We start from the raw sequence: 13,111 nt of genomic DNA, 5'->3' as shown, positions 1-13,111 counted from the left end.
CCTCAAAAGGAGATACTTCTTTATTCTTCTTCAAGAGAGGGAAGGTGATCATCTTTATGTTAATCTATGTTGATGATATAATCGTTGCTAGTTCATCACAAGATGCTACCTCGGCTCTGCTAAAGAATTTGAGAAGTGAGTTTGCACTTAAAGACTTGGGAGAGTTACATTATTTCCTAGGCATTGAAGTTAAAAAAATGTATGATGGTATTATGCTAACTCAGGATAAGTATGCCAGAGATATAATTAAAAGGGTAGGCATGAAGGATTGTAAGCCTTCCAATACACCCATGTCTACCACTGATAAGTTGTCATTGCATGAAGGGAAGGTGTTGAGCACCGAAGAGGGAACTAAGTACAGAAGCATAGTTGGTGCACTACAGTATTTAATTTTGACTAGACCTGATATATCATTTGCAGTAAATAAGGTCTGTCAATTTTTGCATGCTCCTACCTCCTTACATTGGACAGCTGTCAAAAGAATACTAAGGTATATTCAAGGAAGTACTGGAATAGGGCTCAAGTTATGTAGATCTCCATCAACTGGAATAAGTGCATTCTCTGATGCGGATTGGGCTGGGTGTCCAGATGATAGAAGGTCTACTGGAGGTTTTGCTATTTTTCTTGGGTCTAATCTTATATCTTGGACTGCTAAGAAACAAGCAACAGTATCACATTCCAGTACTGAAGCAGAATATAAGTCTCTAGAAAATGCAACTGCTAAGGTAATGTGGATTGAAACTTTACTTAATGAACTAGGAATCGGAAGATCACATGTGTCACAATTGTGGTGTGACAACTTGGGTGCAACGTATCTCTCTGCAAATCCCGTATTTCATGCCAGAACAAAGCATATAGAAATTGACTATCACTTTGTTCGTGAAAGAGTAGCACAGAAGCTATTAGAGATATAGTTCATTCCAACAGGAGATCAAGTTGCTGATGGTTTCACCAAGCCTTTACAAATTCGACAGTTTCAAGCCTTCAAGAACAATCTAAACCTTGGTGAGTTAAGATTGAGGGAGGATGTTAAATGATAGGCTTGTAGAAAATGTATAGGCTAGTATTTTGTGACATGTTGTCACGTATTATGTACACGTACATGTAATCTTGGGTGTGCGGCAGGTTGTTGGCTAGGATAGGTTTATCTTTGTATAGCTTGGAGTAGAGGCCAAGCCTAGTAACAACCTGCGCAACCTATCTTGTAATCTTGACATCTCTATATAACACGAACGCGTCCCTGCCGAACAGCATACGCTTCCACAATTTTCTTTCTTTCATCCCCTATGCTCATCAACATCATAGCTGACATATAGGCCGTTCTAATCGATAGAGCCAAAGCAGATGAGCAGATTAGTGTAGTAGTGCCACATATAGATGATGGAGGCTGGTCTATTCTACAGTATGCAGACGTAACATGAAGATATTACTTTGTGCATTCGAGCAACTATCAGGTCTAAAGATTAATTTCCATAAGAGTGAGTTATTCTGTTTTGGGGAGGTTGAGATTTTTGGTTGTGCCTCCGGTAAATTTCCATTAACATGTTTAGGTATTCCTTTTCATTATAGGAACGACAAATGCTGAATGAAAAAGGGTATTAGAACGGTTCAAGAAAGGACTTTGTAGTTGGAAAGGAAAACATATTTCTTCAAGAGGTTGTCTTACACCGATTAACTCGGTGCTTAGCAGCCTTACCTTGTATATGATGTCCTTTTTCTCTATAACAAGAGGTGTGCTTAAAAAAATTGATTAGTTTCACTACATTTTACTAGTGGAGTGATGATCAAAAGAAAAAAGTATCAATTGGTTAAGCGGAGCATTTTGTGCTGCCCTATAGAGCAAGGGGGGTCTAGGAATTCATTATTTGGACATAAAGAATGTTGCCTTGCTTAGCAAGTGGTTGTTTAGCCTACTGACAATTGATGGAGTGTGGCAACAGTTGATAAGTACTTATGTAGTATGCCCTTATTGGAAGTCCAGTGAAGAGCTGGAGATTCGTACTTTTGGGCCAGCGTCATAAAAGTGAAGGGAGATTTTCTCCGCTTTGGTACTTTCATGATAAAGGATGGCACCAAATCAGCTTTTGGGAGGAAAAGTGGTTGAGTACCGCTGTGCGGGAACAATGTCCAAATCTTTGCTACATTGTAAGGCACAAACAGACTATTGTGGCAGAGGTCATCCAAACTTCCCCCTCATATATTGGATGTAATAAGTTTTTATATTACGGGGTGGAAGGAGTAGCATGAATAGTTAAGTTTCTCTGACTTACTGATATTCTTCTCACACCTGAGCAAGACGTTTTTCGCTGGAACTTAACTCCTAATGGGGGGTTCTCGGTGAAGTCCCATTATCTTGCTCTTGTGCATTGTGATGTTCCCGGTATCTGTGGAAAATTAGGGTGCTGCTCAAAGTTAAGATATTCCTTTGATTCTACGAAGCGGAGTAGTTCTAACAAGGGATAACTTGGCTAAATAAAATTGGCAAGGCAATGAAAAACCTTTGGTTGATTGAATTTATCATTCAATCATCATGTACATTACTGAATCTTACAAGTTTTGGCAAAGCATACATTATTACATCTTTTTCAATATGGTCAAATTATGTTTGTACAGCTGGCCTAGTTAGTGGTTGGTTATTTACACCTAAACTATGCTGAGGGATCAGGACGTTAGAATGTGTTTATGTGAAGGTTATCTGAGCATGACACGGTAAAGGAAGATGCAAAATGTGGCCAAGTATACCGGCGAGTGCAGAGATGTGTTGTCAGGTGTCTGATTGTGAGGATACTTATCACTACTTGTGAGACCACCAAAAATATCTGACTCCTCTAAGACTCCTCCAGGGATTCGTGAATTGCTTATATCCACAGAAATAGACACTTCGCAACCATTTCATCGTCGATGATAACATTGGTAATCATACCCAGCGCTGACATGTCTACATAGAACTAGAAGGCACGACAATCACCGCCAAGACGACAAAAGAAAGTGGGATTTTCTCTCCTAAAAACTCTTCATCCCTTCTCCTATGAATGTGTACTACAGGCTCTTTGTACAAACAGGCGCCGCCGCCATAATATATAATCGCTAACTATACAATTGGTGTGCAACATTTTCAGATGATACCGGAACATTTCCATCAGCTACGTCGGTGTTGTGAATGCTCGACAGCACTGGGTCACCTCTGAGGCTGGGTGCGAGAACACAAACCAGGTGCATTCAGGGAGGGCATCAGCAGTGGTATCTCGCCCTCAAGCGGTCAACCGGGTGTCAGCTTTCTCTTTTGATATCCTCTCTTCCTGTATTTCCTCCAGTTCATCGCCCTCGCTCCGCTTGCCTGCTTGCTCCTTCCAGTAAGAAATCAACTTCTTCAACCGCATGATTTCTTTGGGGGAAACGTGCTTGCTCGTGTCGTTGACAATGCAACGTACTCGTGAAGCATACCTACAGCAGTCAAAAAAAAATGTTAGTAAACAGCTGAAAAATATCGCAGAAGCTATGCACATGATGCAGGACATTAAGCATGCGATGCAAGAAAATTCATTTAAGTTTCCGTATCCACGAAACAATCTGAGGGATACAGACAACGATGGCAATGAAAAAGAAATGCAAAAGAGTAAATAAGCAATGGGAAATCCGTACATGAGTGAGTTGTGAGTCTCCTCCAAGTTTGATTCCGCTGGTGAAACATTCACAAACATCAGGGTTTTTGCATTGCCTCCAAGTGAATCACTCATAAGCATTGTCAACTTATGGTTCCGGTAAGGTATATGTTGTCCATCAGAAGATAAAGCACCAATAACATCAGCCAATGCAGAAAGGGATTTATTGATGCTCTGTGCTTCTTTTAATTGTTTTCCTGCTGAACCGGACTTTTTCACCCTCTCAGAACCAGCAAGATCCACAAAACTTAGCTGTTAAGGAATGCCAATGTCAGGAATTTATTAAGAACAAATAAATTAATGCATATTACAGAACTAAACAAAATGAAAATTATGAAACAATAATTTGATTATGAGCTAGACTAATAAGGCAAGCCTAACGAGACCACATTTTCTGAAAGAAATAAAACGAATTCCATTTGACTAGAAATGGTGACTGCAAGGACAAACATATAGGAGAGCAGAAGTTTGTTCTTTTGGGGAAACAAATGTCATAATCAAAAAGACTCTAAACTAAGCAAATTGAGCCTTAGCAGTTATGGTAGTTAAAATATGTCTACACAAGAGTAGTTTTCTAGTTTTATTCCCGAGTGTTTGCCAAATCTGCATGAAGTGAAAGATATGACTATTTTTTACAGCAAGCATACATAGTTCTATAAATGTAAGAAGTGTTCACAATTGAAGGTAGACTATCAGAACATGCAAATCTCTGATAAGAATAACAGATCAAAAAAGACAAGCTGGGACTCAACAAATATTGTGTGAACTTTTCAAGTTCATCCTGTCATACCTTTCCTCTTGCATAAGATTGAGTTTGGAGATTGGTGCTTTCAATAATTATTGAAAGGATTAAATGAGATCTTGAGCTCTCATCATTCATATTTGTTCCAGCAGTGTGCCTTCTCTCAGAACCTCTTGTTATTATAGTTTTCAATTCTTCAAAACTTGAAATGTTTACAACTGTGACATTTTCAACAGTAACAACACCCTAGAAAGAAAAGCACAAGTTAACTAGGTGCATAGAAATATAAACATCTACCATTCATGAAAGAAATGCTTCCGCATGTTAAGGGAAGTGACTCCACACTCTACACTTCCCAAAATAATTGTGCAGGTGGCGACGATGAGTTTCCCTAACCACCACTATTACTCTCAAACTATAGTTATTTAGAATGGTGCAGCTTTATTAGCATATGAAATAGTCATTATTACCAAGGAGTGGTCTATTATCTAAAAAATGATAAAATTGTCTGCTCTTCAACAACAAAAGTTAACCAAGATAGCAAAAAATAGTTAATACCTCCAAGAGCTGTTGCTCAAAAGTCAAAAGCACACAACAAAAATCAAACAGGGGAACTTGTAAATTGTCTTACTGAAGAGCTAAAGAAAAGGTAAAATGTGCAAATAAAGAAGGATCATAGGATGACCATTAACTCTAGCGAGCTGTATGAAAAATGGGAAGTAAATGCAAAGAAGGAAAGAGCTTGTATACCTTGGAGTCCTTTTTTATTTCTAATTTTTGTCGCATAGCATTTTTGGGCAACAACAGGTCCACAAGATTATCTTGATAAAGTTCCACCATATATGCCTGGACATTATATGATAACAATTAGTCGACAAAGGATAACTAAACAATGTGTAATATTCAACATTGGAGTGCCAACAGTACAAATCATTTCATCAAGATTGAAAATTATAGTTTGTAGAATAGTCCAGAAAGGAGATGTTTTCCAGGCTATATGAAACCATATAAAATGCACATGAAAATAGTTCTTACCTTCAAGGAAAATGAATACTTGTTGCCATCACGCTTTATCACCCTAAAAAGTTCTGATGTAGCCCTTGGAGTAAGACCAGGATTGTTGTCTGAACCATATATTGTAAAAGTCTTCCCGGAACCAGTTTGACCATAAGCAAATATACAAACATTATATCCATCAACAGCTGATTGTACTAGATACTGCACCATGTTCAGCAAAAAACAAAGGTGAATAATCTCAGATAAGCAATTTATATTACGACAGAAAGAAAACCTAAATTTAGATATATTCTACCTTGGTGTCCTCAAAAACATCTTCTTGAGTCGTATATGCATCGAAAACACGATCATATATGTGTTGCTTTGACTTGTCATCTTTCCACGGATGTGCAATTGTAAATTCATCAGGACTGCATACAATATTCTTATCCTTTAAAGAAAGTTCCTTGTCGTTTAGAGGACGCAAGCGACAAAAAACTCTTATTTTTCCTTTCATATCTGTGAAGAGTTCCAGCTCAATTTATAATCAAGTTATTGGCAAAATACCATAATAACTACAGTTGTGTGAATACTTTATTCTACCATACCTTCAATTGTGTTATAGTAACGTTTTCGCAAAACCTGTTCTTGCTTATAAAGACTTTCAAGCTCAACCAACTGTGCTCCTTGCCTTTTAAGAATCTCAGCGGTCTGTTGGTTCTTTCTGTCCACATCCTGAAGAGATGCACAATGGAAGTATGTGAATTTCTACAGAACCTAAAAGAGACTGAATGTGGATTTTTTCTTACACATACCGCTTTAAACTCTCTTAACTCATCAAGCTCCTTGAGAGTATTTTGCAATGTATCCACCTCAGTATTTCTCAAGGCAAGAGTTGATTCAGCAACATTTAATGACTGTGTTGTGCTTTCCAATTTTTGCTCCAGTGTAGCTGTATGAGCTTTTAACTTACGACATTCATCCTCATAAACTCTTTGCATTGTACTTTTCTGCATAGTTAAAGTAACAATATTTTCAGAAATATGAAGTGAATAAAGTATTCACTGCAAACCAGGAACAGGAAAAAGGAAATGTTTGATGATTAAACAAAAACCTCTTCACTTTTTGCCCTCTCAAGCCTTTGAATCCTCTGTTCGAGCATATTCCTTTCCATAATTAACTTCTTTGATACTTCTTTTGATGCAGCAAGCTCTTTTTGACAAGATTTCAACTCCTCCTCGAGCTTAGTCAACATCTTTTCAAACACAAGATAAACAAATGAACCATGAAATATTTGCAACCATAAGTTTGGCCACAGAAGTTAGAAGCAGGACATGCCATGCAAAACTCAACCCTAATGTACATGATTGTTGTAAAATACCTCAATGCCACTGTTGACGCTGCCTACGGTCGTCAAAGTATCTCTTTCACAATGATTTCCAGATAAGTCTGTTTTGGTATTGTTCTCTTGGCCCTGACCATTTGTTAATTTGGTCTCCAGTCTATTTTTCTCCACCAATGCAACCTAATAAAATTGCAAGTTAGATGATCCAAACAATTTAACTGTACAAATTGCATATCGCCATACCTGCAAAGAAGATTCCTTTTCATCACATAGGGATTTTAGCCTATCCCGCTCACTTGTTACTTCTTTAATGATATGTCGTTCAGATTGTAAGGTGTCTCTTAGCCCTTCCAATTCTTCTTGCATCTCTCTTTCTTGTTGTGTCTTCCTCTGTAACTCATCCCGCAACTAACAATAAAAAGGGACCATTAGAACTTAGATGATCAGTTATGTAAAAAGATGATGCCATTTTCTCCAATATGTTGCAAGACAAAGGTTAGATTTCAAAAACATCAGCTAACTGGAATTTTAGTCTTTCTTTATGAAAGAAGTCATGTAAACTGAAAATTGCAGATACACTTGTGCGCATTACAAACTTGTGCATAACTAGCCAAAAAAATCACATGTTTATTAATTACATGCATGGTATTACGATCCTTTTGACCTACTGGCGGTTCGTTACATTTTTAAATCCAATTGCAATGAAATGATCTAGATTTCAATGTAGCAGTGTAGCACTAACATGGAAAAAATCTGGAATGCTTGCACAACGTTTACCAGGTAACAAGACATTTCTCACGAAGCTCTGAACTCACCTGGTCTGCTTTCTTCTGAGACTCATCAACTACTTTTGACAGTTCTTGGACACGTTTGTCATACATTTCAGCATTTGGTGGCTTATCTGCTTGAGAAACATCATTCTGAGAAACCGTGCTAGTAGCAGAGCCAGACCGTGCTTTTGAATATCTGCGGAGCATCACATCATTTATATGTGTTTGAAGTGCTACGCATATTTCTTCACCCTAAAAATATAAATACTTGGTTATTTTGACCCAGTTGACAGCTTTATAAGATTATGCTGATGTACTATCTCCTGTGTGAGGGTTCAAAATACCTGCTTGGTTTCAAACTGAAAGATATGAAGGACACCAGCAACTCGCATCTTAAAGAAAACAGCAGTATTGCTGCTCCCAAACTGCATTATGTCTCTCAGCTCTGCAGAATGTAGGTATTCCTTGGGAACCGGACGAAAAAAGTGAACCTGCGTTAAAGCAGAATTACAAGATTAGCTTCAATTAGAGAAGAGATATACAATTTTCATCATAAGAAAAAGTATCTTACCCCTCGTTTGTTGATTCCCAAAATGATTCTTCCAGGTAGAAGTCCTATTGGGTCATCAATTTTCCGAACGCTGAAGAAAACTGAATTGCCGTATGGAAGAGTTCTTAGGATTCTGAGAAACTGGTTCCTTGCATCATCTTTTGACAAGTGTTCCTGGATGCAACAGTGAAATACTTAGATAATTGAGGTATCACATGTGCTTGCCAATGTAGATTCAGATCATGGAATTTTTCATTTCACCAGGGCATGCATCAAAATTAATTCATTGAGAAATTCACAAATAACTAAAATTTAAAAAAATATCACTTTCTTACATGTTAGTACATTGTAATGCATCACAAATACACTCACTGCTATGAATAGTGCAGGACATGGAGATGAATAAGAAACATGTGTTGAAAATTAAGTGCACAAATTTGCGTGATGTGATGCATCTACAGTTGATACTACTCAATAGCATAAAGTTGCACGGCTAGATGAATACCATTAACTGATAGCGTGAGATGATGTCGAGCTCCCAGTCTCGCTTTGCTCTAGTAATTGCAACTTGTCTAGGTAGAAACCTCTCTAGAAGAGATATCCATTCACTAGCAAAAAGACAAAATGGCATCTCAGAAAGAAATATGATGAAATACTATTACGAAAAGACTATGGAAAAACGAAATAAGAGATGGTAGAGCCTTATAAATTACGTACACACACGACTCAGGATTGTCAATGAATCCAATCTCAACCAATATTTGCAGGGCAGTGAGTTGTGCAGCATCATCCCTGCCAACTGGGTAGTTGCCTAGAATATAATCATGTTGTAACTGCAGAAGAAGGATATTGATCAGTGTTATGTTAGATTACCTGCATAGCCTACGAACTGTAAGCACTTCAACTGGCTACACAAACCAGTACCTGGACATATGATAGCTGAACGAACATCGGATCAGTCACAGCCTCATCAGACTCACGAAAGAGGCGTTTCTTAAATACAAGTTTGCAGTGCAAAATTTCTCCTTTGTTGCGATCCTTAGCTGACTTGAATTCAGATAGCAAGTCCCCAATGTACTTGTTATCGTCTAACCCAATGTATTCCTCTGCATGCCAGAAATAAATAGATAAATTTAAATTTTGACTGAGAGGGGGGGGGGGGGGGGGGGGGGGGGGGGGCAATTTGAGAGTAAAAAGAAATACCGTTGCCAACTTCTGAAGACTTAGATCCATTAACAATCTTTCGGCATTCAAAAAGACTGAAACTGGAATATACTGAAAGTTTGATAATGCCAGCAAGTTCCTGTCATAACAGGATATTTTGTTACTTACGACTTCAAGTTAACAGAAAAACACCGTGCACACAAGATCGAAACCAAAACTTATAATAAGAAAAATGTACAACAGAAACACATATACTGGGATATGATGGTATGGTTCAATATCCACTATTTGGTCAAACAATATTAAGGAATAAGCAAAGTAGCAACAATGGCTCATATGACACACAGCACAAAGTGAACACCTTTGCAGGGTTGAGTAGCTGTGCATTTACCTTATGGAACTATGGGAGCTGAAGAAGGTGCCTGTGAGTTGTGACTACTTACTTCCCGGAGTGTCGAATGGTGATGAAAACAATCAATAACCATTCTGACACCCTACCTACAGCCTAATTGTATAAGGTGGTTAGGCTCAGTCATGAGGTGTCTGAAATTCTGAACAGAGCAACTCTCCAGACTGTGTATACACCTAGTAGCAATGAGCTACATACAAGTGAATCCAGCCAGAGATGCTGTGGCACAGGTTCTGTTTTAACTATGGTTGAACGGTTACGGCAAAATGTACGTTCAATCTATGAATGGAAAACTTGTATTCAGTGCATACTTGTGTATAGCACCTTTATGAATATAATTTGAGAGAAAATAGTCATGACCACAGAACTAACAAACCAAAAATCAATTAAATGAACCACCCTGTGCACACAATCTAAGAGGCAAGTTGAAAGTATTGACAATCCAGGCCCATTACTTGGTTAATTCACATCGTCGTTATACCAAAAGCGACAAATCAAATCACAACTAAAGTTGCATACACGCCAAGCAATCTTCTAGATCTGACTAGGTACATTCTTCTAAAGAACCATTTGGTACATATCAGTTCCAAACCCACATTAGCTCAGGAGAGATGCAGATACCTCAACAGCATCGGCAACTGTTGTTGCCATGTCGTAGGTGATCTCTTCAAATGTTTCATCCAAGAAAAAGACAATTGTTGTAAGCTTCCGGCTGGTTAAAAGAGCTTCTATCTCCTCCCGCGCAGGAATTGCAACCCGTGGGCCTGCCTTAACCGAGCGTTTTAATGCATTTAGTGTGTTCAGTGCTAGAACTCGAACATCTGAATCTGTTGTGGCTCCATGAGCAATATAGTGAACATACTCAGACAAGTATGCCCCGATATCTTTGCTTGGTGGCATGGAAGATGCACATAAATACATTAGCTCCCAAGCTCTTATCAACCAACTCCTGCAGGAACAATAAAATTATGGTCCGTAAAATAAATCTGAAACCAGCAGGTGCTTGTTCTACATGAGAAACCCATTACTTACCGATCGGGATTGTTACGTGTTTGTTTTGAAATCTGCGCAAATAGCTCATCTCGAAGTTCGGACCGCTTCAAAGTATGCTTATAAAGCTTTGCAACAAGTTCAATTCTTTCTTCCAAACTTATTATTGCAGGTGAATCGACGCCCATGTACTTTAATATGACATGGAATAATTTAATTGAGCGGCTTACAAGGTCATTAGGTACTTTCAGTAACGAAGTTGGAATAGGATCCTGCAAAGGGAGAGCATAGAAATGATAAATTAATAAAACAAAATGGCACCATAAGCAATTTCATGATGATTTTATAGTTCTGCGTACGATATTAAACCGCAGTAAGAGAACATGCCCAGAAATCAGATTGCTGCAACATAATCTCGTACATGAAATGGGTTTCAATAGCATTACCTTTTGGAAACACAACATATCTTCCAAAGTGAACTTCTCACGAACTTGCGGACCCACTGATTTTTTAATAAAAAAGCCACGCTTTCCAGATGATTGAATCTGTTTTTGCATTGCCTTGAGAAATCCCTCCACCTGTTATATTTCAACACTAAATTTAACATGGGACAAAATGGACTATGGGAACCATATCCATGCTTACTGCTTACTAACTGATACTGAATAATTGTGACATACTCTATTAAACCTGATCCTACTAAAATGTTTCAGTGCATCTTATAATGGTTTACAAAAGTTGCCATTGAGACTGAAATAAGAGAAATGTAGAGAGACCCAACCCAATAAAACGGTGGCTGTTACTGTTCGGAGAGTACTGTAGGACTAAGTAGGTAGAAGAAACTCCTTTTTTCTTGTAGTTTAGAAGAGAATTCAAGCATGAAAGTTATGCGACTTATCCTTAATGTAAAGAACCCACACAGGCACACACCCACCCCACATAAACTAATTTATAGAGAGAACAAAATGGTACCCCATCCCACGCATCAACAGAATAACGGGTTATGCATTGATGCTAAAGTTAGCATTTCATACAGTAGCAGACGATTTCTCCCTCCCTTTTGAAATTGCCATGAGATATATCACGTCACTGGATAAAGTGGGTAAGCTAGAATCAAGGAGACATGTACCTGGAACCTGTCGATTAGCGGGATTGCTCCAGCAAGCTCCGGGGGTATGGACATGGACAATGTCGATGGAGTACTGTAAAATGCAATTCAGAGTGTAAGTATCGATCCGACTGTATGTCATCAGGTAACCAAAAGTTTGCATGCAGAATGTGACAGGAAAGACAAAACATAGAATGTCGAGACTGTCTCCAATTGGAAATAACCATTATAAGTATTGCAGTGCGGTGGGTGATGATTACGAGCCCAACAAACATAACCGGTTATAGCGACATTAACACTGAATAAATAAACAGATTCCCGTCTGAACCCAACCTTTCTCCGCTTTCCACCAGTCTGGGAAAACTTTTCTGTTATGAAACAAGCTTAGAAAATTCAAATCCTGGGACGAACAAACTCGCCATAAGGCATATAGCATGCGTAAGCAGCAATATCCTAGGATAGTTGTGCCAGAATCGGAACAGGTTCAGAAAGTAGTACTATTATTCCACCAACCAAAACAAACCGAAGTAGCTACAGGCGACGGGCGAAGAGAGCTCCTCAATTCGTAAGAAAAAAAAGGTGCACGAGACGGCTGAGGAGGGGGCGGAGTAGCTACTCACGGCGGCGCGAAGTTGTAGCTGCCGTCGCTGTCGTACCCGTCGGCCGCCGCGGGGCCGTGCAGCGGCGTGGCGGCCGCGGAGCCGTTGACGCCGAGCTGCTGCGGCGCGGCCGACGCCATCCTCGCCTCCCCGGAGACGGCGGAGACGTGCGGTGCGCCTCGGTCAGGCCCAGGCCCCAGCTCCCATCCACCAATCGCCGCCGCCGTGCTGGAGCTCAGATCCGGGGGCGCGGGGAATGGCGGGCGGTGGCGCCGGCTCACAGCTCCGGCTTCCAGCTCCGCTCCAGGCAGGGGGTCGGGCAGCGTGCAGCGTCGCGCGAGCAGGTCGGTCGGGGAGAGGTGAGGCGGCAGATCCCCCCGCAATGCTTGCGGCGGGCGGCGGTAATAATAACCAGGCGCGCGCGCGAGGGAGGGGAGGGGGAGATGACCCGGTCGCCGCCGCGTGCGCGTCCGGCAGCGGCCGGCAGGGCGAGATCCGAAAGCGAGCGGGGAGGAGGCGGGGGTGGGGACGGGGAGGGGGTCACGGGGGGGAGGCGGAGTGGAGTAGTAGTGGCGAGGAGCGAGCGAGGGAGGGAGGAGGCGGGTTAAAGAAATCACGCGGAGGCGCAGCGCCGAGGAGAGGAGCTTTTTTGGGCAGCTGTGCGAGCGAGCGGGGGGAGGAGGGGAGGGAATTACTGCGCGTTTTGATTTTCGCGCTGCGTTCCCGTGCGCGAGGGGAATGCCAATAATTCCAACATGGAGCAGTACAATTTTTTT

General features: G+C 40.4%; 1 protein-coding gene across 1 annotated transcript; it reads right to left on the bottom strand.

Annotated features, from left to right (window-relative positions):
* Nucleotides 1-2,994: 2,994 nt before the first annotated feature.
* On the bottom strand, nucleotides 2,995-12,883 carry LOC125539868 (kinesin-like protein KIN-14I). Its single transcript, XM_048703407.1, has 23 exons — nucleotides 12,357-12,883; nucleotides 11,758-11,830; nucleotides 11,075-11,206; nucleotides 10,671-10,900; nucleotides 10,260-10,587; nucleotides 9,269-9,368; nucleotides 8,990-9,171; nucleotides 8,783-8,898; nucleotides 8,571-8,673; nucleotides 8,087-8,239; nucleotides 7,860-8,006; nucleotides 7,561-7,767; nucleotides 6,989-7,153; nucleotides 6,782-6,925; nucleotides 6,515-6,655; nucleotides 6,216-6,410; nucleotides 6,009-6,135; nucleotides 5,717-5,919; nucleotides 5,440-5,622; nucleotides 5,155-5,250; nucleotides 4,453-4,650; nucleotides 3,643-3,914; nucleotides 2,995-3,444 (listed from the first exon to the last, which is right to left on the bottom strand). The coding sequence occupies exons 1-23, from the start codon at nucleotides 12,473-12,475 to the stop codon at nucleotides 3,252-3,254; spliced, it is 3,807 nt and encodes a 1,268-aa protein (XP_048559364.1). The 5' UTR covers nucleotides 12,476-12,883; the 3' UTR covers nucleotides 2,995-3,251.
* Between the last annotated feature and the right edge of the window lie 228 nt (nucleotides 12,884-13,111).

Source organism: Triticum urartu, chromosome 2 (genome assembly GCF_003073215.2).
Source record: "Triticum urartu cultivar G1812 chromosome 2, Tu2.1, whole genome shotgun sequence".
Taxonomy (NCBI): Eukaryota; Viridiplantae; Streptophyta; class Magnoliopsida; order Poales; family Poaceae; genus Triticum; species Triticum urartu.
Note: the sequence above shows the minus strand (reverse complement) of the source record. Positions and strands in the feature narration are given on the sequence as shown.

What these genes read in the sequence shown, in the direction of transcription:
- LOC125539868 (XM_048703407.1), bottom strand. Translation starts at nt 12,475, where the DNA reads ATGGCGTCGGCCGCGCCGCAGCAGCTCGGCGTCAACGGCTCCGCGGCC. An exon ending in GACAATCCTGAGTCGTGTGT is followed by an intron (nt 8,674 to 8,782) that starts GTACGTAATTTA and finishes TCTTTTTGCTAG; the next exon opens with TGAATGGATATCTCTTCTAG. An exon ending in TCTCACGCTATCAGTTAATG is followed by an intron (nt 8,240 to 8,570) that starts GTATTCATCTAG and finishes TGTTGCATCCAG; the next exon opens with GAACACTTGTCAAAAGATGA.